General features: G+C 38.0%; 1 protein-coding gene across 9 annotated transcripts in view; it reads right to left on the reverse strand.

The window, feature by feature from the left end:
- camk2g2 (calcium/calmodulin-dependent protein kinase (CaM kinase) II gamma 2) overlaps positions 1-23989 on the reverse strand; it is a 28661-nt gene that overhangs the window by 3722 nt on the left and 950 nt on the right. The window contains exons 2-20 of one of the 9 annotated variants that reach the window (XM_086092424.1): positions 22607-22701; positions 15665-15724; positions 15380-15434; positions 14268-14333; positions 13648-13720; positions 11854-11956; positions 11599-11682; positions 11433-11527; positions 10975-11097; positions 10029-10112; positions 9915-9957; positions 8278-8337; positions 6209-6249; positions 5071-5103; positions 4608-4652; positions 3482-3527; positions 1766-1841; positions 1413-1507; positions 654-898 (exon numbers count right to left, since the gene is read on the reverse strand). In XM_086092424.1, coding sequence (XP_085948550.1) covers positions 666-898; positions 1413-1507; positions 1766-1841; positions 3482-3527; positions 4608-4652; positions 5071-5103; positions 6209-6249; positions 8278-8337; positions 9915-9957; positions 10029-10112; positions 10975-11097; positions 11433-11527; positions 11599-11682; positions 11854-11956; positions 13648-13720; positions 14268-14333; positions 15380-15434; positions 15665-15724; positions 22607-22701 — 1510 coding nt within the window. In that variant the 3' untranslated portion in view covers positions 654-665. Of the gene's footprint in view, positions 1-653; positions 899-1412; positions 1508-1765; positions 1842-3472; positions 3528-4607; positions 4653-5070; positions 5104-6208; positions 6250-8277; positions 8338-9914; positions 9958-10028; positions 10113-10974; positions 11098-11432; positions 11528-11598; positions 11683-11853; positions 11957-13647; positions 13721-14267; positions 14334-15379; positions 15435-15664; positions 15725-22606; positions 22702-23989 lie in introns of all 9 variants that reach the window. The other 8 variants (XM_086092423.1, XM_086092428.1, XM_086092427.1 and 5 more) reach the window with 8 other exon arrangements.

Consider the following 23989-nt stretch of genomic DNA (forward strand, 5'->3'; position numbering starts at 1 on the left):
TAGTCTGCCAAATTACTTGAGTAAGAGTAAAAAAAGTACTAAGTAATGAGTAACTGTGAATAACTTCTAATTATTTTGTTAACTAGAACATAACACAAAATAACAAAAATATGAATATAGAAATTCTAATATTGCTGAACAGTATACATTTACATAAAAACATACAACCTTCATGAAATAAACAGCAATTTTTTTTAATGCGTATCAGAGGTTTACCAGAATCTTTTGAATCCCTATTCCCCATGATTAGCGGGGATCCACAGTATAGAAGTTGTAATATCACCATTCACCACTAGACGGCAGACATTGCCTATATGTCATGTGACCAGCAGTTGACCAATCACAGTGCCTCTCGATAGACTGCATACTTTATACATGCATTGAGTATGAAATATATTAAGATACTATACGATGTTTCATTAAAAAAAATACATATTTAAAAATGTTGTTTTGCTTTTTCTTTGGCTCTTTTTTTCTTATTTTTTAGCAATAACCACACCAGCAAGTAACACCCCCACCCACCAGAAGTGGCGCACGTGTGTGTGTGTGTGTGTGTGTGTGTGTGTGTGTGTGTGTGTGTGTGTGTGTGTGTGTGTGTGTGTGTGTGTGTGTGTGTGTGTGTGTGTGTGCGTGCGTGCGCAGTGCGCCCTTACCTCACATGGCGTTCACTGCAGCGGTGCGGCGGGAGCTCCCGAGCAGTGGAAGTGGACGTTGAGCCATTTGGCGTCACGGCGCTGCCACACGCGCGTCTCCTCCGACTGGCATGAGCGCGGGCGGCCCTGCGCGTCCATGTACTGCGTCAGGCGGATGTACGCGATGCACGCCGCATCCTCGCCCATCATGTGCACGTGAGGGTTCAGGATGGTGGTGTGCACCGGCTTGCTGTTCTTACTCAATACTGAGGGGAAGTAGGAAGCAGATAGACACTTAGCTTGGCTTCGTTTCATCAAGCCAGAGCTAATGAGGCTAGTGCTAAAGTACTCTTAGCTTCGTTTCATCAAGCTAGAGCTAATCAAGCTAATGCTAAAGTACCCTTAGCTCCGATTCATCAAGCGAGAGCTAATGAAGCTAGTGCTAAAGTACTCTTAGCTTCGTTTCATCAAGCCAGAGCTAATGAGGCTAGTGCTAGTACATGGCACACATGATAAAAAAAGAGACTTAATTACAATATATTTAACTGCATATCTATTTAAGAAAAATATATATTTTTAACTAAAAATAATACAATTAAATATGATTAATCAGTGTTAAACAGTATTAGTGATTTAGAGAGGAAGCTACTATTTGAGGAACCGCAGTAAAATCTTCCAGAAATACAATTTACAGTAGTTCGTATATATGTTTCGATTGTGAAAGTGTAGCTAACATTGTGACTTGGTGAGTATATTTGAGGACACATAAGTCAAACGTACAGTTGTCAAAATAGAACTTGTGGAAGTCCATGCCCTCCACCAGATTCCCCAGAGCTTCCGGTTCAAAGGAGGTCAGGCCTGGATCACAGATTCTCCTGCCATATCAAAAACAAAAACAACACGTGAAACTTCATGGGCACTATATCATGACCAGAAATATAACTTATAATAATAATAATAATAATTTGTATGTATCTCATACAAGAATGTAGTTTTACATGCATTATAATGATTTACTTCCGACGAGGTTCTACGATAACCCCTTCAGTCACATTACATTATTTCTGAATATTGAAATGCGAAATTCCTAGAGGTGGAAAGAACAACAAACACAAAAGAACCCCAAGACGTACGTGTAGGCCTCAAAGTCACCATTGTTGATGGCTTCAATCAGCTGCTCAGTCATTTTGATGATTTCCTGTTTGCGGCCTGAAAACACACAAACAGGAAGTTTAAGGCTTGGAAACAGGAAGTAGAACACCTCGAAAACAAACAAACAAACAGGAAGCTTAAGACACTAAAAATTCATAAACAGGAAATTAAAGTCAACCCAACCCCCCCCACACACACGCAAACAGGAAGTTACGTATCTCGAGACATGTGGTACGATACAATTCAAGAATGGTACATTTTTCAAGTGGAACGATTCGATTTGGTTCAAATTTTACGTGGTACATCTCCTAAAATCTGATCAATGTGAATGTCTGCAATAGGTTCTGAGTGCCAATAGGTGGCAGCACAGGACTGGAAAGTGTCAAAGAAAGAGGTGCTTGGTTTACAGAGCACAATGTCGGTTAAGGATCTGAGTAATGGGTTATAGTTAACGAATGTTATAGGTTGGTGTTAGGGATGTGGAGTTAGCATTATGATTATGATTGGCTCTTGGGTTAGTATTTATGGGCTACGTTTCACGAGTTAGGGTTAGAGGTTATAGGTACGAGTCTAGGGTTAAGTGTTAGCAACGAGTTTTCGGTTTGGGACTCCACATAGAGGTTCACTCACATATGCACCTTCAACATCATCCTGGTAACATCCTTTAGCGCTAAAGCTAACGTCTCAGCACAAACGACTAGAGAGGAAAGCTAGCATCATCATCCTCGTCACGTCAAAGCAGCTGACAGCGGCAAGCAGCCTGACCGAGGATCAAGAGCGAGGAAAAGCGCCGCAAAGGCTTCTTCCTCTTCTTCTTCTTGTAAGCAGATTAGCTCCTTTCAGAAGGTCCTGAGACTAATTACAGGATTAAGTGTCAGTGCCACCATGTGCCGCTCAGGCACGACATCACACATTTGCTAACGTAGCCAGGTCGCGTACAGGAGGCTCCACATTGGGTGATCATTTTTTTAAATAATGAATTACCATATATATTCTAATAATATAATGACTGAACACTCTTTTTTAAGGGATAACAAAGAATATAAAAATATTGTGATTATTACAAGACATACATTTTTATTTTTTTTACAAAATGTTTAAAACATTATCACACTATTTTTTCATATAAAAAACTAAAAACAAATGTTTTTAATTGTTACAAAATATAATACATACATTGAAAGCTATGAGATTGTATAAAAAAAAAGTTATTCATTTAAAAATTAATTACAAGACTACACGCTTCATAAAAAAAGATTACAAAAATGACAGAGCTGAATGCTATTTTTATCATATCGTATCATATGAATACTGTACTCCCTTTTTACTGAAAAAAATATTTACCAAAAAAAGAATGATACAATTAATTTCTTTCCAAATAAAATATCACATTATTTCTTTGCTTAAAAAAAATTTAAACATAAAAAAATAATTAAATAATAATGTTATACTGTAACGCAAATTGTGGCCAAATTTCAAACAATATTATGTATGCGTAATTGCACTAAAAATGACTTATGGTGAAGGAAACATGCGAGCTAATCTTCAATTCATTCGACAGCACACTTGAATTCCATCTGTAAAACTGTTTACGGTCCTCAGCAGGTGCTGCTGTTTTGCCTCGTAAAGTCAGTTCAGCATTGATGAGAGCAAATCACATGCTGAGAAGGAAAAAGTGGGACATGTACCTTTCCTACCTTTCATATCCTCCTCTTCAGCGTTGTTGCAGCTCTCCGTCGAGCCCTGTCGGGAGAACACGCCACACGGTTGAGAAAATAAAAACACGGTAACAAGAAAATAAAACAAAAAATGACGAATAGCACCACACGACATCTGTGACACACCTGACGGATGGACAGATGGACACACAACGACCTCTCAGGAGCACAAACCAGCCAAGGCAGTGTCCAAGCATCTGATTAATTATTATTTTTTTGATCTACCAAGGTTGTATGAAAACACTATTACATATTTGTAAATGTAATATTCCAAGACAAATACTGAAATGTAGCGATACTATGGCCAAGCGTACTAAAATTTGTTATCTAATTGCGGTTTTCTGTCTTGTTAAAGATGGTTATAGGCTAAATACTGGTTAACCCGCGAAACATGCTAAGAAAGTTAGCATTTATCTACTATCCTCGCAATTTTTATTACAATTACAAGATATTCTGAGGCATTCTTTTTTTCATACATTTTGTTTTTTAAATTTGTATTACAACTTTAAATGTTTATATTTCTCTAAATATACTATATTATTTCAGTTTTTAATATTTGTATTAGTATTTGAAGATTTTTTAAATTTGTAATCTATTCTTCTGGATATATATATATATATATATATATATATATATATGTATTTATTTATTTATTTATTTAAATTTCCATTTTTTCAATACTATGAAGAATTGCATTACATGTTTTATTATTATTATTATTTTTTAAATATGTTTATTAAAATGTGTATGATTTGGCTTGAATTATAATTTTCATGATTTTTATTTTGATGTTTATCCTAAATTCTGGAATTATTTTTATTTATTATAGTTTTTTTATTATTATTTTGATATATTTTTTTACATTGCTATTTTCAATTTGATTACACAATTTTTTATTAAATATGTTATGGTGTACCTACAATATAGCATTTTTGTTTAATATGTATTTATATATATTTGTTATTTATTACTATTTTAAAGATTGGGTCCTTGGTACTTTTATTGATGATCTGTATTGTTTATTTTTATTTTTGTTAACTTTAAAAAATATATATACTCATATTATTATTCCGTTTTTTTTTTCAGTTAACTGTGAGCGTCTTACCTTGGTACCGTCAGATGGGTTGTGCACGACAGTGTTCTGCGTTTCCTGAGGGGAGGTAGGACACACTTTACCATGCAGGGATGAATGATGAATGGATGAAGGGCAAAAGGCCAGGGAATAACAATGTATTCCATGACAAAATACTGGACACAACGCGACAAACCAAAACACTTGAGTGTGTTCCTTGTCTATACTGTACGTGTGTGTGCATCATCTCCTCCCTTTCCTCCTCTCCTTTACTTAAAATCAACAAGATCCACAGAAACGTGTGTGAGTGTGTGTATGCGGGATGGCACGAAGATATGCAGAGGACGGCGATCAGAACATGAATGAAAAATCATGAAAAGTGTCACGCGGCTCAAACGGCTTTGCCCAGGAAGACTTGTTAAAAAAAAAAAAAAGGTGTCAGACAGACAAACAGATGACGGAACAGACAGCGAGCGACAAGAGCTCATCATCTCACCATCAAACAAACACTCGAGCTGGACTTCCTTTTCTGACAGACAGCAATGAAGAGGAGGAGGAAAATAAATGAGCAAGAAAATCATAATCAAAACAAAGAAGCAGCCACATTTTTGCGCACAGAAAGAGAGGAAAAGCTGGCATAATATGAAAATATACAGGTGCAGCTCAATAAAAAAAATAACATTTCTATTTAAAACTGTTATATCATATACAGATTCGTTAAACACATTTTCAGAAATAATGTTTTCTTTAAATTATTTTGATTGTTTCCCTTGTGAGACAGGCATTAATAAAAATAAAAAAAGCGAACAAATGTTTTTTTTTGTGAATAACCAGACAGTTTCCAACAAAAAAAATCTGCAAATACGTGAATTTGTGAATGACGAACTGGTGGTCAATTATACTTTAAAATAAGTGAAATGATGAATTTTTGGTTAGTCTTGAGCTATAATCATCAAAATTCTATAAAAATAAAATCTAATATTTCACTCGGTAACTAGTGCATATATTAATTGAATTACTTCAGTTTTCCGTTATTCATTTTTAATTTTGTAATTTGCCAAGTGTAGTGGCACATGGGCTCCCTCTGGTGGTATGTGAAAGAATCACTGGCTAAGTACAGAAGTTGTATTTAACTTTTCTGTGTTGTACAATATATTCGACACAGTTTTAAACTTTAATGTGCATCATATTTTAACAACGTACAGCTGTGAAAAAGTGATGCTCGTTATAATTGCCATGAATAATAAATAAATAAATCAGAATTTCCTGTAAGTAAGGAGGGGATTTAAAAAATTTTTTTTAATAACTTTTAAAAAATTGGTTGGTCGCGATATTCTTACTTGGAGAAGTAAGTTTTTTTTTTTTAGGTGGTATTGGGTGTAAAAAGTTTTAATGAGATGCACCTCTATGTTTTAAATCCTTGTTTGGTGTCTTACATAACGCAAACTCTATATTGTATGCACTAACCAACACTAGCTTGACTGAGAAAGCACATTTTTGCATAAGTGAAAACATAAAACAGTTCAACCGAGTAAAAAATGTGCACACGGCCAATCTAATACTAGCCTAAAAGACCGGAAGAGAGTAGTCAAAGTCAACAAAAGGTCATAGTGAGGGTGCTCAGAGAAACGTACCTTCACGCCGTCCGACTTTTTGTTTAATAAGGTTTTGCAAGCTGCAACACAGAAATGGCAAGAAGTCAAGAGGGTACAACAGCAGCAAAAAACAACAACAACAAATAACTGAATTAAATATAGTAGAACCACAAAATAACACTGATTGCATAGCATGCCTAACTAATAGCATACTTGACGAATTTCTCAGTCATCCTTAAAATATATGTACGGTATTATATTTTAGCAGTCCGTCAAAACACAGAACCAAAACTGACTCAGAAGCGCCCCGTTGAAAGTTAGACATGTCCATGTTATTTGGTCCAAAAAAATTCTATCAAAACAGGCCACACAAAAAAAGGCTCAAGGACCCGTTTCTGACATTGAACAGGAAATCGATCATTTTGGTTTAAAGCAGACATTTTGGCAAGAACTCCAGAGATAAAAAACTAGAAACACCAGTTTCACTTATCGACATGAAATTAGGTCTACCATAACAGCACACAAAAAAACAAGACCCATGCCTGAAACTGAATAGAAGGTCAGACATTTTGGACCTTCCCAGGTTAGCTTAGCGCTAGCTCGTTGGTACGACAGACACAACATGGATGGACAATATGGATAGAGTTAAAACTACCAAAAGTGAAAAACTCTGGGTTCTGCTGTTGGATCCTGGAAGTTTAAGTTAGCTATTTAAAAAGGAAAACCTTTCCGTAGGTTGACGCGGCTGCGTTAGCACGTCGGCCGCTTCTAATTTTGGTGCACTCCCATACGTTATCAAAAAAGTGAATATAAGGCTTGGTAAAGTGCCCTTACCTTCCGAGTTAAAGAGTTGGAAGGGTGGCAGTGAAGAAAGTAAGAAAAACTTATTTATTTAGGGTTAGCATTTTAGAAAATACCACCATTGTGGGCTTCATGCTTTTGACATGCAGCATTCACTTCAAAATACAACAATCGGACCTTGAAATTCAATAACCAGCAGTATCAAGTAGAACTACACGCTGATACAACTTGTTTTGTTTGGTGCTAAACAAGTCATATTGTGTTAGCTTCAACAACCTGCTGACCCCTTTATAGGGCAGTGCACAATAATATCATTATACCATTTTAACTTTAACCATAAAAAACGGCAAGTTAACTGACAGCATAGTTTGTCTACATGCAAACCAGCAGGCAGTCATGACGGGACATTCATTTGAGCATGTAGCATGCACACTGGCACGTAGGCAGGCATTGGCCAGGCATCAGGGTTATAAACTGATGCAAGGGTGGCAGGAATGAGAGCGTTACGGAGCATAGATGCTAATATTTTGTATTTAATTGGATTACAGTGAACCCTCGCTATTCATAGCGATTAGCAAGCATTTGTCAATGTAATAAGCTAAATCCTATAATATGCCATCTTACAATAACACACTTAAAAATAAATGGGTTACACATTATTTTTACTTGGACAATGTGCATCATATGTTTCCGTGGAAACCTACCAATATTACTTTCCTATGACCCATTTTATGATGCTTTTGACTAAGCGATATATAGATATTCACACTTTGTAAATATAAGTCGTTTTATGCAGCGGATGACGAATATATGCCTGTTAGTATTAGTATATTGTCCACAGTATTCGGCTTCAAATATCCATTCATTAAAGCATTCGAACATAGTCACATAAATGCTATTCATCCTTAGCTCGTCTATGACATTTTCCATTATGTGTTAGCGCTAAGCTAACTTAAAGGCAAAGTTTTGTGGTTCTTTAGAACACACTTTACAACTTGCAATTATCTTATTTTTTTTTTGCAACAAAAATAAATAAATAAACAAAAGTAGGTGAGGGTTCACTGTATAATGGTAAGGACTGCACAGTATTACAGACTAGGCAGGAAATCCAAGCATCCACACATGCAGAAGCATGGAAAGATCAACAAATGAGCTTTCTTTTCTGGCTTCCATTTATCTAATCACGACCAATCAAAATTGGTCCGATCAGGGAGTGGGAGGGGTCCGGTTGGGTGTATTGTGGAATAGCCGCAGACCGCATGCCGACAAACCCGAATGCAAGGACGGCGGAGGTGGGTCACTTGTACCTTCCTGCGCCATGGCGGCGGTGCTGGTGGTGGCGGCGGGACTGGTGTGCTGCCGTCCCACTACGGCGGGATAGAAAGGGATTCAATGTAGGGGGGGAGGTCTTGGTTCGGGGGGGTGGGACGGCAGCCTTGTTTACAGATTAGATTCAAGTCTGTACCTTGGTTGGAACGATTCAAAAGTAGTACGATTCGACCAAAATATATGCAATTTTGGACATTCAGAGATATCACACAATGCGAGCTATCTAAGCACCTCTCTGGCCCTGATTTCAGCCAGCATCCAAGGAGTGACTGTGTGATTTGCCTTTTTGACAGAATATCCTATTTCTGTTGCTATTCAAGTGTCTTGATTAGACTCTAATCTTGTATTCAGCAGATTTTTGTCAACAATGGAGTCTGATTTGGACATTTTACGAGTGGTCGGTCCATCAATTCCATTCTTCAATTTGACAAGGAGTCCTGAGTGAAGACGTAGGCTGTTATACTAGTTAGCTAGCAACTTTCTGTGAATAAAGGGAATCAGTTTTGATCTTCTGAGACTGCTGTCTCATTTCAGTCACCTCTGTATGTGAAGTTCAAAAAGAAAGCACACTGTCTGAGAGAAGATGTATACGGCTATGTTAGCTTCTTAAATTATAGCCAGTTAGCTGACTTTCAACAGATAGCATCATTTAAAAAGCAAACTTGGATTTGGATAGTCTGTGATTATGTGGTATATTCAAGACATAGCTATTTGTAATGTTTGACAAGAAAGAGCACTAGCTGAATAAAGATACATACTGCTAAGTTAGCTTCTCATGCTAACCAGCCGGGCTGACATATCCAGCAGCTTCTTGTTAACAAACAACTTCAATTTGGATATTCTGTGACTGGTGTGATACATTAAGTCAGATTTTTTTCTGTGATGTTTGAAAAGAACAAGCACTGAGTTAAAAGACACGGCGGCTAGCTAGCTGACTCTCATATGGTCAGTAGCAAACGACAAGAAGGAGCACTGCTACGTTAGCTTCTCATGCTAGCCGCTAATATGACGAGCTACCAACTTTCTCTAAACAAATGGACTTCAATTTCGATTTTTAATCAGTCCCATCAGTCTATGATATTTGTCAAGAAAGAGCATAGACTGACTGAAAACAAAGACTGCAACGTTAGCATCTCACGCTAGTTGGAAAGTCTGATGGAGCGGATTGCATTCTGACATCAAGGTACTTCTCTCCCTTTAAAAGAAACAGCTGAAATCCTAAATGACCTAATGAGATGCTTTATAGCTTTAAACCTCTCCTAAGACGGTTTTGATGAACAGACCCCGAAACAAACGCCGTAATTCACCGAAGATGGCTCGATGAAGACAGACCTAAACCAAAGCTGCCTTTCAAGCTTTCTTATATGTACGCACCCGTCACTCCATGTGGATCGATGATGAGCAATGGAAAACAGTTGGCACCGGCCCACGGGAGCGACTTTACTTACATGGACGCATTAAAACGCCAAAGTCATTAACACGTCCAAGCCTTGAAGTGCGCTTGATCAAGGCAACATCCTGATATGCGCTACCCATACTGAAGAATGACTTGCGTCCATCTGTCCTTTTTGAAATTTCAGATTTGACAAAAAAAAAAAAGAAACTTGCTACTTACCAGAGAAGTTCCTGGAAACCAGCATCGTGGTGAGAATGGCACCCTGTAAAGCAAATAGGGCTATAAAATGATAGGAATAGCAGTTAATTCATGAGCGAGCATGTAAACAACTACCTTCAGTTTCCTCCTGGCGTTGAACTTGCGCAGACACTCCACGGTCTCTTGGCGGTGCATCATGGAGGCCACAGTGGAGCGTTGCTGTAGTAAAGGGGGTGAGAATGATTTTGATGAATTGAAGACTTTTCAATCTTACATCACACAATCTTGGAACAGGAATTACTTGTCAAACTACATTTAATTTCACAAATGAACAATGAAATGTTGAGGAATGACGTTTGTGGTGAAATACTAAACGGGCCCCGGGGTCAAATTGACTTTTGCTGTGTGGCCTTGTTGAAATTAGCCTGTTTTGAGGGGGAAGCCCTGTCTCATACAAATAAACCACTGCTCATCCCACCTCCTTTCTCTGGCCAATGGCAAGTAAGGCTTACATTACCATGGCAACCAGGGGTAGCGCTAGGGTGTTTTGACTAGCCGAGCAGCTTATATTTCTGGAAGCGGACCCCAGAGTGTGTGTGTGTGGGGGGGGGGGGGGGGGGGGGAATAGAGTAGAAAGAACATCCATTCATTTATTTATTTTCCAGAGCACTTGCACGGCTGGGCAATATCGTTTTAAAATAAAATCAGCAGTATTTTCCCCCAAAATCTAATTTCCTATTTTAATTGTTTTTTCCCCCTTTTCATCAAAAAAAGACAAATCTAACGATGACAATAACATGATTGAAACCGTAATAGTTTCTAATAAATCATTGTAAATGTTCAACAATTTAATATTGATAACTTAACCACTGTCAATGAAAATAAAAACAAACTAACAAAGAAAGAAAATTGATCAACCGATGTCTTCCGCTGTCCCCTGTGGGGAACATCTCCAGGAGATTAATGCGAGCCCGTGTCACGATTTCCCCTCAAATGAAGTCAGTGCATGACTTCATTAGGGCGGTAAGTGGAAGAATGTGGACTGCAAGAAGAAAAAGATGATGTCGTGTATTTCACTTACGCAGACCCAGGGATGCTTGATGGCCTGGTCGGCCGTGATCCTTTTGGCAGGGTTGATGGTTAACATCTGATTAATCAGATTCTTGGCCTCGGGGGTCACCGTGTCCCACTCTGGAGATGGGAACTAAAACAAGAGCAATATTGACATTTTCCCCCTTATATAGTTAATCACTATCAGAGGTAGCTACACACTCAAATGCAGAGTCCTAAATCCCAAAATCTGAGGAAAACCATATTTTCTGAAGTATCCACAAGAAGTAGTCATTGCCATATAAATCACCAAGATATTAAACCCCAAGACATCACTACAGCCATCACATTATCCCACTATTTCTCATTGGCTCATTTGAGGCGTTGGCGTTTATTCATTTAAGCAGATGTGATTTACTGTCTAAAATTGACTGTCCGCTATTTATGGAAATATTGTAAGAAATTGTCCCGGGAGACACAAATACTGACGTCGTACGCCCCAGCCTTGATCTGCTGGTACAGTTTGTGCTGATCCTCGTCCCAGAACGGAGGGTAGCCCACCAGCAGGATGTACAGGATCACACCTGACGCGCACAGGTCAAAATGAGTGGCGTGTTCATGTTGCATTGGTAAAACGGCGGCTATAAATACTGACCACATGCCCATATGTCCACCGGCTTGCCGTACGGGTCCTTCCTCAGCACCTCTGGCGACAGGTACCCTGGAGTTCCCGCGAAGCCTGTCCACACATAAACATAAGCACGCTATCGTATTATATACGGTTTGGTGTTTTCAACTGGAGTTGACCATCGACCCATTAAGGTAAGCAAGGGATAAGGAAAATATATCAATAGAGCAGTACACAGTGCTCCAAAATCATTGATTATTATCATTGGCCTTTTGGACCTACCGAACCAGGCCTGCTGGTCCCCCTGCACTTCGATGGCTAGGCCGAAGTCGGCCAGCTTGACTGCTGCTCCCTTCATCTTACTGGCTAGGAGAAGGTTCTCTGGCTGGAGGAGGCACAAGCACACGCACGCACACACACACACACACACACACACACACACACACACACACACACGTCACTATGCGTTTAATTGGTGTGCATTTAACATGTTGACTTTCTAACGCATGTTTCCATGCTGCACAGAGTCGACAAAATTGAGCTAGATAAATAGGAGGTGACGTAAAGAGTCGCTAGTGCAGCAGCCGGGTGACCTCACCCCAGGGTTACCATGGCAACCCAGCCCAGACAGCCTAACCCCCCCCCCCCAGATATAGGGAGGCAAACTGAGGACAGGTTTAGACTACTTGTAGGTGAAACCACGGCTTGTATTTCATAGTCCAATCAACAGGTGGCATCGTAGAGCAATTATGGCTCAAATGCTATTTAATTACACTTCCTCCCATCTGAATAAATATTTTATTACGTTATCTTTTTTTGAAACAACATTGAAGAAATGACATTTTGCTACAATGTTTATTCGTCAATGCATAGCTAACAGTATAACAGTGCATATTTACTATCCACTAAAAATATCTCAACATATAGCCATTTATGTCCAAACAGCTGGCAACAAAAGTGTGTACACCCCTAAGGGAAAATTGGACCCAATTAATCATTTTCTTTCCCTGGTGCCATGTGACTTGTGAAAGAGGCTTCTGAATGTCTAAAGTCAGTCGAACTGGCAATTACAAATGATGTGAAATTTCGCTGGGTGCTGTGTGAAAGGCACGTACAACTAACCACGGTATCGTTTGTAATAGTGTTAATGTGCAATTTTGGAGAATCTCTGTGTGATTAGAGGCTTCTGGAGGTCTGAAGGAAGTCGACTTGACAATCTCAAATTGCTGTGTGTAAGTTCACTGGGTTCTCTATGAAAAGAACAAACCGCTAAATGTTTTGCCAAATTTGCAGTATCCCTGTGTGAAAATAATTTTGAATATCTGAAAAAGTCACTCTCAAAAATTACAAATCTGATATTATAATCTCAAATTGCTGCGTAAAATTTACACTCAGTTCTGTGTGAAAAGCACAGACAGCTAGTGAAATGCTGTATCTTCTGTTGTGGCAATCTTCTGAATGTCTGCAGAACGTCACTTTGGAAAACGCACATTACCGTGTGACATTTTGCTAGGTGCAGTTTGAAAGACACAGATGGCTAAATGTAAAGATTTTTGAGTCAAGTCGACCTGTCAATCTAAAATTTCTGTGTGAAATTTTGCTGGGTCCTGCGTGAAAGGCAGAGCTAAATAAAAAAAAAATGTTGTGGCTCTGATGCAGCAATTTTTAAGAGATCTGTGTGAAAGACGCTTTTGAATGCACTTGAATGCACATAAAGCGAAAGACCGTCTTTTCCATTAGGCTCTGATGCAGCAAATTTGTGGAATCTCTGTGTGAAAGAGGCCACTGAAGATTTATTAGGGAAGGGTCGTAGTCTGCCATCCTTACTGTGTTATTTGTACATCACAACAAAGCTGATGAGGTCAGAATGCGGTCGGGGGTGAATAATTCCGCCTGGGCGGGAGGTGGGGTGAAATCGTCACCCGACATCATGTCATTGCGAGCCAAAAATAGCATCTGTCCCGCTGTCGTCATGCTCGTCCAGAAGAGAGGGAGGCGAGCAGAAAGACGGGTGCAGCAGACAAAACGCGGGAGTCGGCACAGAGAGAGAAAAGGAATCACGTGGTAAAGTTTTACCTTCAGGTCTCGATGCACGATGTCATGTTGGTGGATGTGGCTCACGCTCTCGAGGATCTGATTGATGCAGTGACTGCACACACACAAGTCATACTTTGAAACATTTGAGGATTTCAAACGCAACAGCAGATATCTGCATTTATTCGTTATTCTTTTTTTTTTTTTACACAAAAAAAGCAAAGGAAATAAAACACACACAGTTAATTTAATGTATTTTCTCCACAAGATTAGGTTGAAACTGCTTTGGTGTGTTGGGCTGGATGAAAAATGAATCAAACCTTGTCTGGGCTGTGTTTTTCGGTCCTTATTAATCATACTTGACAACAAGAGAAGGAAAAAAAAAGTCCTTCATAGGCCATGTGAGCCGATTTTCTGTCTCCCTTTTCGAACAGATGATGTCGTTTTCTGTATGTGTGTGTGTGTGTGTGTGTGTGTGTGTGTGTTACGAGCGCATGGGTGGTAATGCTCGTCAACAAGCCCCAAACTACGATTCCAGCACTTCATGAATTATTCATAAAATGGCATTTAGAGAACCGCATACTCACACGGTGCCAGGAAGCAAAAAACAAGAACATGCAAAGGAATCATAAATAAAACGAGGATATCAATCAAAAAGGTACCTGGCGTCTGCCTCGCTGTAATACTCCCTGGCGACAATATCCTCAAACAGCTCCCCGCCAGTGACCCTGCACACACATCAATATCAGTTTAGGAATCCATATTACGCTAACATGTGCCATATTTTAATAATATTTTTTATAAGAAAATTAGCTATATTCTAATGCTAATTGCTGCAAAACGGAAACAAATAGAAATGTACTTTTTTTTTTCCTGATAAAAGAAGAGACTTTCATCTTTCTTTTGGTAGGTTTCATGTTTTTATAGCAATAGAAGACAATATTCTGTGAGCCTTGCAAAATCTGTCAAAATTCAGTAAAACAGCCGGGAGTGAATGAGGTAAGCAAACTGAAATTACTAATTAAAATGACTGTATATACAAACATGTAATTAAGAAAGACACTTAATTTGACTTTATGTACACTTTACATGAATATTAGGTTTATTATAGTAGCCTTATAGGGATAAATGTGTGACAATCAAATGACATTTAAATAAATAAATATTCAAATAATGATAGTTAAAATATTTTCCACACTATTGCATAAAGAGAAAATGAAAACATTAAACAACATTAAATTAAAAAAAAAAAATCCCTGCCTATAAAGTTTCCACTCCTTTTTAGCAGTGTTCCATAATGGATTAAATATTTTTAAAATTCAACACAAATTACAAATTAAACAAGCATGATCAAACTTTATGCAATTTTCTTCACTGAAATTTCAGATCTCACCCTACAGTATTTAGCTTTTACAGTCACAATCCAAAATGTATAAAAAATTTTAATCCCCAAGTTTGACACAAAATGCTCCATGAATACAACAAGAAACTATTTTCGAACTTTTTGTAAATTCCTTAACAATTGATACAAGTCACATTTAATCCCTTCCCTTTTCCCCACATGTTGATGACATTGATTCTCCCTTAATTAAATAGCATTAGCACTATTAGATTTATTGTACCTCTCCTGGCCACTAGGGTGTCATATGGGCACTGCACTTGGTGTATTGCTAAGCATATTAAGCAATGATTTTGTCTTCATTGAATTGATTTATTCTTGATTCTCGTGTAATTCGCGGTAAAAATGCAACATCCAGTGACTGTGTTTACTTACAAGTCAAAGACGAGGTAATGGAAACCCTCCTCTGAAATGCTGTCATGAAGTCGAACTAGTGAAGACGACAAATGGGAAGCAGATTTGTTTTTAGACAATATGTGTGTATGTTGATTGGCATGTCATGAAAGTCAGTCAGTATGTCAATCACTGACTAATATACAAATACTTTGTTGACAATTTTTTGCTTCAACTTCAGTGGCAGTTCGAGGGAGGAGCCGGGGGGCAAGATTACCCCCCCCCCCTTTTTTGGGGGGAGACTGCTTGAATTTTCAAACAACTCACCAATGTTTGGATGTTTGAGCAGACGACAGATTCTTGCCTCCCGCTCCAATTTCTGGTGATCTGAAGATAGAAAAAGACATCCATGTTTACTTCTATACAAGATCGAACTCTTAAGTTTTGTTGCATGACACCATCACAATATTACGAGAATAATACAAATTCTCCACCCCGACTCGTCATATTCTCCCATTAATTTCTATTTTCCAGTAAGTGCTACGGACAGACGTCCCAGTACGTCCATTTTGTGTGCAAAAGACACTTAGCGAGGCAGATCAGCTAAAAGGCTAGCAGCTTTTCGGACTTTTGTTGAGCTTGCACATGTGGAGGGACAGACGGCCGCTTATTGTGTTTGCACACACTCCGGCAAATGCCTTTTTGCACTTAGTGAAATTAGTCTTGTGGGTGGGTTTGGCTTTAATATAATCATTGTCTGTTAATGATTCTAATGGGGAGGAGAGGATGACCCAGCATGTTTGCGCGTGTGTGCAGATGCATGTTTATGGCACATACCGAGCCTATGAATAAAGCATTACAAGGGAAGGGGTCCGCTTAATCACGCGTTTCGTTATGTTACAGGCTACAGCTGTACATGAGAATGCATTGAGTGCAAATGTTTCATTCAAGTCATTTTAGAATCCAGATGTAACAACAAAATGTGTACGGGGAAAAGTGAGAGAAAGTGTGTGGTTATGAAATTTAAGTTCGTAGATCAGATTTCCATACTATTACTTACTAAAAACATTTTTTTTTTTAAAGATTAATTTGCGGGAAAGTTTTGGCAAATTAAAAATTGTCAACAGATGTTTTACAATATATTTTAATCAATATGAAATTTAGGCTGTTACAATGTGAAAAAAGTGACAAGATTTTTTTATTTTTTAAGTTTCCCAAATATTTTTCACTTATGGCCAATGGAGCAATTTGTAAAGAGTTATAAGTAAATAAACTATATATATTTCCCCAATTCTAGTTGTAGGACAAGAAGACTTGAGTGATCATGAAAACTGGGGAAGTCACCCAGAGGAGTTGACGGAAGGCTTCTTGTGCTTGTTCAAATGTTCCGACTGGAAAAACATTGGCAGGAAAAGTGGGAAACACTTCCTTCCTCCACAGCAAGATACAGAGAGGCAGTGGAAAAATCAAGTCTTCCCAGCACAGACATATTTTTTTTTATGAATAACAACTACACAGAGATGCATAATATAAACAGAACTAGTCTAGTCTTTACATCACATTCCAGCACGGTCCAAATCCATTTTGACCCCAACAAACGTGCCCTCTGGCTCCCGGTTCCAAGAGGGCCGCCGTCGCCGCATGTTTTTCCATCTGACCGTCTTGTTCGGGGCAGAGCGATCAAAGCTGACATTCCGCAACCTTCCCGTCTGCGCTATAATTGGCCCATTTCGACCGCTCGTATTCTCAGAAACGTGCCTGGGCCTGTGAAAAAAGAAAGCTATTTTTCAACGCTGGCTCACCGTGACGGCTTTATTACGCCGGGGGATGACAGAAGGCTTCGGCCGAGAGCGACACTTGAATGACTGATTCACCGCTCGGAAACATGAGAGACTGAGAGGCCGTTGTGTGCATACAGCACAAAAGACAACAATTACTGAATCATCAAAGGTCTATTTTTCAATACCTAATTACGATCAGATTCATTTCATAAAACAAAACTTAAATAAAAGCAAGCCGTATGATAAAAAAAAGAACAAATGTCAAAACAATTTGCGGGGTTTGTGGTAGGCCAAAAGCAACTTTGTTTGAACAGTTTGACAGGCATATGTTGAAGGGGGTTGTATAAGTCTGCTTCAAAGTAACTTATCGGTCATAAAACAAGGCGAGTGGGCTTTGATGGCAACGCGGAAAAAGTTTCGCCTTCACTTTGCATCATTAATGTTGTTTTCGGGAGGCAAACTGCAACCGCGCCCACATGATGCACATCCTTTTACAGCTTTATGATGCAGGCGTATCGCAGAGTCGCACACTCTCAGGCACACACAGACGGCACTTAGACCAACGAGATTGATTAATGGGAAGACATTATCGTATTCGTTTATCCATCAAGCCTCCTCCTCCTCCTCCTCCTCCTCCTCGTTGCCTTTCTTGAATGTGTGGGCAGGACGGATGGATATGCGGATGCCGACAAGAGGCGTCTTTGAAAAACGAGCAGTGTTGCCTCCCCCGCTAACGTCAATTTACTTGCGTCAGGTGGGCAAGGACTTTGACAGGGCTTACCAGTGTTTTACGATACACAGAATATATGGCAAAAAAAAACCTGTAACACTAAGTCATTTTTAAGATATATTTTCATTGTTTTGTTGTTTGAATTGTTTATTTTTTAAAATGTCAAATAGATGTAATATGTATATTTTTGTAATGTTTGGTAAGTAATTACAATTGGATTAATTTGAAAAATAAATTACTAAAATTATACAGGTTTATAATCAAATGAATACAAATTTTAAAACAAAAGTTTGATAAATGATTCAGATTTTCTTAAAGTAAAACAAATATGTCTAAACATTTTAGATGTTTTTAATTGAAAGATATTTTAAAAGGCTGTTTAATTTAATACTGTTTTGTAGTTTTTATTGTAATATTTTTAAATACAACAAATGGAATTCCTTAAGTAAAAACAAATTTTCCTAATATATTTTTTCGATTAAAAACAAATTATTTTTACCCAAAAATAAATATAAATGTTGTGTTCTTATGATTAATTATAATAATACATATATATTTTTAGATGTATTTAATTAATTAATTAATTTAAAATACTGTAAAAACTAAATTTTAATAATCTACTAGTTTTAACTTGCTGATAATAACACACATTTTTAAAATAAAAATACCTGGAAATGAAAATAGAATTTAAATTTTATTAAAAAAAAAAAAAAGATTTAAAAAAAGAATGTTTATCATTTTCTAATATATATTTTTTTCTATTAAAAAAAATTATTAAAAAAAAATCATTCTCTATTATTTATACATAAAAATACCAAGTTGACTTCTTGAATGTAATTATTTTTTTTAAATCTACCATTAAATTAAACGGCATTATACAGTCACAAAGTATCGAAATGTAGAAGGAGGGTGACATGATTCCTTTTCACAGCCAAGCCACCACTGGGACGAAAGATTGCAATGAAATGAGGTGATTAAACGAGCGCGATGAGTCGCGGATAATATGGCGGGATGTTTTTCAGCCTCCGGGCTTCTAAGAGCTTCACTGAGGAAAAGTAGAAAAGCATACTGCTGAAAGTGCCTCGTATAAAGCCAAAACTGAGATATATATATATAAAAAAAAAACACTGACAAGCTCCAGTTATATTAGATTTACTACATGAGACTACTTGACTACAGACTGCTTGAGGCTAATGACATACAAACTGGAGCATTTAGCCAGTGTGTCAATATTTACCTCCACCAGGGAAGTTAGCATTTTGATTGTTTTTCACTAAGCAACGTTAGCGTTAGCAAACATAAGCAGTTACAAGACATTATAAGGGCAAGTGTTGGTTCGTTGTTTGCATTCATTTTAGCATTAGCGTTCAGAGAACACAAACGGTGCAAACAACGTTATTATTCGTTTTTATAGACGTTTTCAGAGTGCACATTGGACGGAAACGACGTTTAATTGATTTGTTTTGACGGTCTACAAAAATTTTGTTTTAGTCAACACAGGGTTCGATACTGGTTGCTCTGGACAGGTCATACAATTGCATTCCTGTGGACCCTACAGTGATCTCAGCTGAAGCTTGTTTTGTTCTTAGCTTTGTCCTTAGCATTAGCATTCAGATTCCATAGATGCGGATAAGTCAAGCGATTTCAACCTGATTCCTAGTCGTCTGAATGACTAGTTGCTCCCGACGGGTCATAAGCCTACGAGGTATTCGATTAGCCCCTGCAGTGACCTCAAACAGTTGAAGTGTTTTTTCCCCACCGTTGTTAGTGTTGTTTTTAGCATTAGCCTTAGTTGGGAGAGTAAATTAAGACAGATTAAAACCCTATTCCGAGGTTTGTAAGAATTCAGGAACGACTGGCTACTGGAACATGCCTTGCTGTTAGCTTTGTTTTTAGCATTAGCATTCAGACTCCCCAGATGAAATGGTTTAAGTAGTCCCAAATGTAGTGACATTGAGATTAAAAAAGGGAGCATAAAGAAGCCATTCATGAAGTGAGCGAGAGTGACAGAGGATGATGATGTACTGTGTAAATAAGTAGGCGTGTTTGAAGCAGGCTAATCAAACATCCACCCTTTGAGAAAACACCAGCCAGGTACTCAAATGATGGGAAATACAGTTGAATCAATATTTGGATAGATTTATATAAACATACAGTGAGCAAAAGTCTTAGGCCACCAATTAGATTTGTTTTAAGCAATGTGAGAACGGTCACAATAGAACTGGCTAGAAACGACCTACAGTATAGCAAAGACCTCCACCAAGGCTGAACTGTTCATAAAAGTGAAAATAATTCTTACAGCTTTGTATTTGGGTTTGTTTGTCCATCTGTTGCGCTACTTCCTGGTTCGTGGAGGACAGAACAGACGGATGACGATATTGATTGTTGGTATTAGAGAGATTAGACAGTTTCGGTGACTCACGTGGTAAGAAAGACGAGATAGCCCCAAAATGGACTAAAATGTCATTGGTTGCGCCTTCAGTCACCATTACACTACAAAGTTTTGTAAGGCTGAACTTTATGGTAGATGGTATTTACTAGGCATCTTTAACTATCTTTTCTATGACTGATAACAGCATGTAATTTTTGCTTGATTTTTATTTTATTTTATTTTTTAAACAGTCTACAGCTATAAGAAACACGATACCTACTGGACGTAAGCGGAACAACGACGATCCCAACATACACCGTTAAGCGTCAAGTCAAGTCGATAAGACACAATTTAAGACAAGATTCCAAAAATTTAACGAGTACAATGAATGATTAATCACTACCATTGAAGCTTGTTTCTGTGTTAGCTTTGTTTTTAGCATTAGCATTCACATTAAACAAAAACGTGGCAATTAATGCTACTGATTTTTAGGCAAGCATTTATTTTTATATTTTTTTAAATCAGGGTGGATTTCAAGTCTGGTTATCATGTTAGATTACTATCTACGCTATCAGTCACACTTTTCTGTAGAACAAAGAAGTAACGTTTCTCACAGTCACTAATGGCGGGAAGTGGAGAAGATGACTTGAATATAAACAGAGGTCAGATTGAAACGATAGTGTCGCGTAAAAGGAAGTGAGGAAGGCTTTCAATTCCTCTTTCATTCACTTGTATTTCCGCGTGGCTTTTTTTGGCTCATCGGCTGCGGGTCGCAGGCCGCAAGCAAATTTAAATAGTTGATGAATGTCACATACGAATGGTCAAGTAAGCATAAGTGGGAATTATTGGAACACAATCGGAGACTGAAAACTTTGGCAAATGATGCAAGATCCTGAGATCCGAGCCTCGTCTTTTCTCTCTGTTGCTTTTCTTTCACTCAGTCTAAAAACTGTTGGATTAAATGAATGACGCAAACAGTTGGGTCAGTCCCTTTTTGACCCATTTGGGATATCTTTTGACACGCGCTCTTTTCTTTCCCTTACGGTGCCGTTTCCTTTTCTCTCAACTTTTATTTCCTTTCTTTTTTTCTCAGACTTTCTCTTTTTTCCCCTCTCGCTCGACCTTCTTTTTTCTGTCACTTCTGTCTGTTTCTCTTTTTTTTTCTATCTCTGGCTTGCCCTTTCTGTTTATTGCTCTGATGCTAAATTTTTACAGGCAGGGTGAAAGGGGCTTAAGTGTGTAGATCATAACGGCGTCACCCGTTTTGCACATTTGGCAATTTCTTGGCATTGTTTTATTGCCACGTTTGTGAATGTGAGCATGCACAATACAATATCAATATTCATATAAAACAATATTAAAAAAAAATCTGACTTGAGTGTGTGTGTGTGTGTTTATAAGATGGAACGTGCACACATGAGACTTACGGTGGCAGTAATCAGACTTTATGGATAAATCCGTTAGCGAGCGCTAACAGAGGCGTTTTTATTTAGATGATTTATTGCGGATCTTGAGAAGTAATAAAAAGTGTGCACACCCACCAGGGAGAGACAACCTTTGTGCGTGTGAGACGGTGAGCTCGTAAAAAAAAAAAAAAGCGGGGACAATCTTGCTGATATCCTTCACAATCATCTCTTCAGCCTGTATATATATATATTAACCAATCCCACTTAAAATGGGAGTTAGCACACACATGCCACCATTTAATCCTCTGATTGACCTAAATAAAGCTTCAATTAGCTTTAGAATAATCACCACTTTTTTTTTTTTTTATGGCAACAGCAATACTCCATGCCAAAGAGGAAGGACAGAAAATACGTGAAAGAAAGACAAAATGTTTGTGATACATACATACTTACAAGGTGGCATCGCCACCTACTGGCCCGGCATGCTTACTACACCACCTGTCTGTTAGCGAGTCTTTTTTTTAATTTTAAACCTTAATTTCAAGCCTGTTTCAACACAATAACGAGCACCGAGCAAACTGCACTGTTCCCAGCATGAAAGAAGTATTTTGGGATCGAATGTCAAGCTGCTGCTAATGCAAATGTGTACGCAAGAGAGGCCAAGAACAACCACAACAAAAAAGCTAGCAGGGAACCTCCCTTTTTTTGTGTGCGACTTGAAGGTTGCATTTACACGACATAGCTCAAGTGACATTTTTAAAAAAATGGAATCGGATACCTTTAGGTCCGAATCAAGCCGCTTGAAAATATGGATACAATTGTGACACATATCTCGATATCACTATTCTTCATAATTTGTCTACTAACTCTCGAACCCGTCGTGTAAATGGAGCCTTTGTAACTCAGCTGTTGAGGAAAGTGGGCTGAGGAACGGGCTGCTTTTCAGGGATTCCACTGGAGGAAACGCGATCGGCGACTCACCTCTGGCCGACAGCTTTTTGGTGTTGATGATTTTGGCGGCGTACTCCTGCCCCGTCGACTTCTTCACGCAGCGCTTCACCACCGAGAAGGCGCCCCTGGAGGCGGCAAATAAACAATCCGAGTGTCAGATAATAAGCACGGCGTGACTAACATACGCGCAAAAAGGAAACACTCACAACCCAAAAACAGACACTCATGGGAAGTTGGTTTAGCTTTTTCTTTGGCTTTTTGCTACAATCGCACCACATAAGAGTGCCAGTGGACGGCAAAGCGGAAAGTGTGATGACAATTATAGAACAGGAAGTGGAGGTTATGTGAGAATGCCTTACAAACGTCTACTAGCTTAAAGCTAACACACAATGCAAAACAGCATACACGGGCTAACAAAGCAAATTTGATAGTTGCAGTAGAACTTCTAAATCTTTAAACGAACTGCATTTGAACACAGGTAGGCAGAGCATACTTCAATATTGACCATTCTTTATCCTCTGCAAAGAATGACGATGATTATTATTGTTACCGCACGTTATTGAGTAATTTGTAGTGTTTGATCACGGAACAGATTAAGTGATTTTAAACTAATTAGTTTGGGGGGAAAACATGTTATTTTATTTTTGTTACCTTCCTTAAAAAAAAAAAAAAAGCTTTCCCTGCTTTACTTTATCCAAATGTATCTATTGACTTTTTTTTAAATAGATTTTCCCCCTTTTATCTGTTGTTTGATTATATTGCTTTTTACCGTTGCCTGTACTGCACTTTGAGATTTGTTGCCAAGTCAACAAATGTGAGTTGTAGTTTTGAGTAATTATTATCCTCTGTAATTATTTTTGTTTTAATTTATTTTAGTTCTTAACTCATTCACTGCCATTAACGGCTACAAACGTAAAAAATTCATTTGAACTATTTCTATTAGTTTAACATTTTTTCCACTTTTGTTAACAAGAGTATGAAAACCTAGAGAATTTTTTTTATTGTACATTTAGAAGATATAAAGTTTGTGATTAATCATGAGTTAAGTAGTAATGTCATGTGATTAATTACAATTAAAAAAAATTATTGCTTGGCGAGATGATTATTAAAAATTAGGGGCGTCAGGTGATTAAAATGTTTAATCGTAATTAATCGTATAGTTAACTTACGATTAATCACAAATGTTATATCTGTTCTAAATGTACAATAAAAAAATCTAGGTTTTTCTACTCTTGTTAACAGAAGTAGAAAAAAAAGTTAAACTAATAGAAATGGTTAAAATGTTTTTTTGACAATAAAATCGTCAATGGCAGTGAATGAGTTAACTTATTTCGCGAATATAAAATGTCATGTATACAATTTAAAAAAGGGAGATGAGAGAGAGTTTGACCCTGCAATGGATCAACTGACTTT

Source organism: Leptonotus elevatus, chromosome 13, assembly GCF_054856555.1.
Source record: "Leptonotus elevatus isolate MCC_2025b chromosome 13, RoL_Lele_1.0, whole genome shotgun sequence".
Taxonomy (NCBI): domain Eukaryota; kingdom Metazoa; phylum Chordata; class Actinopteri; order Syngnathiformes; family Syngnathidae; genus Leptonotus; species Leptonotus elevatus.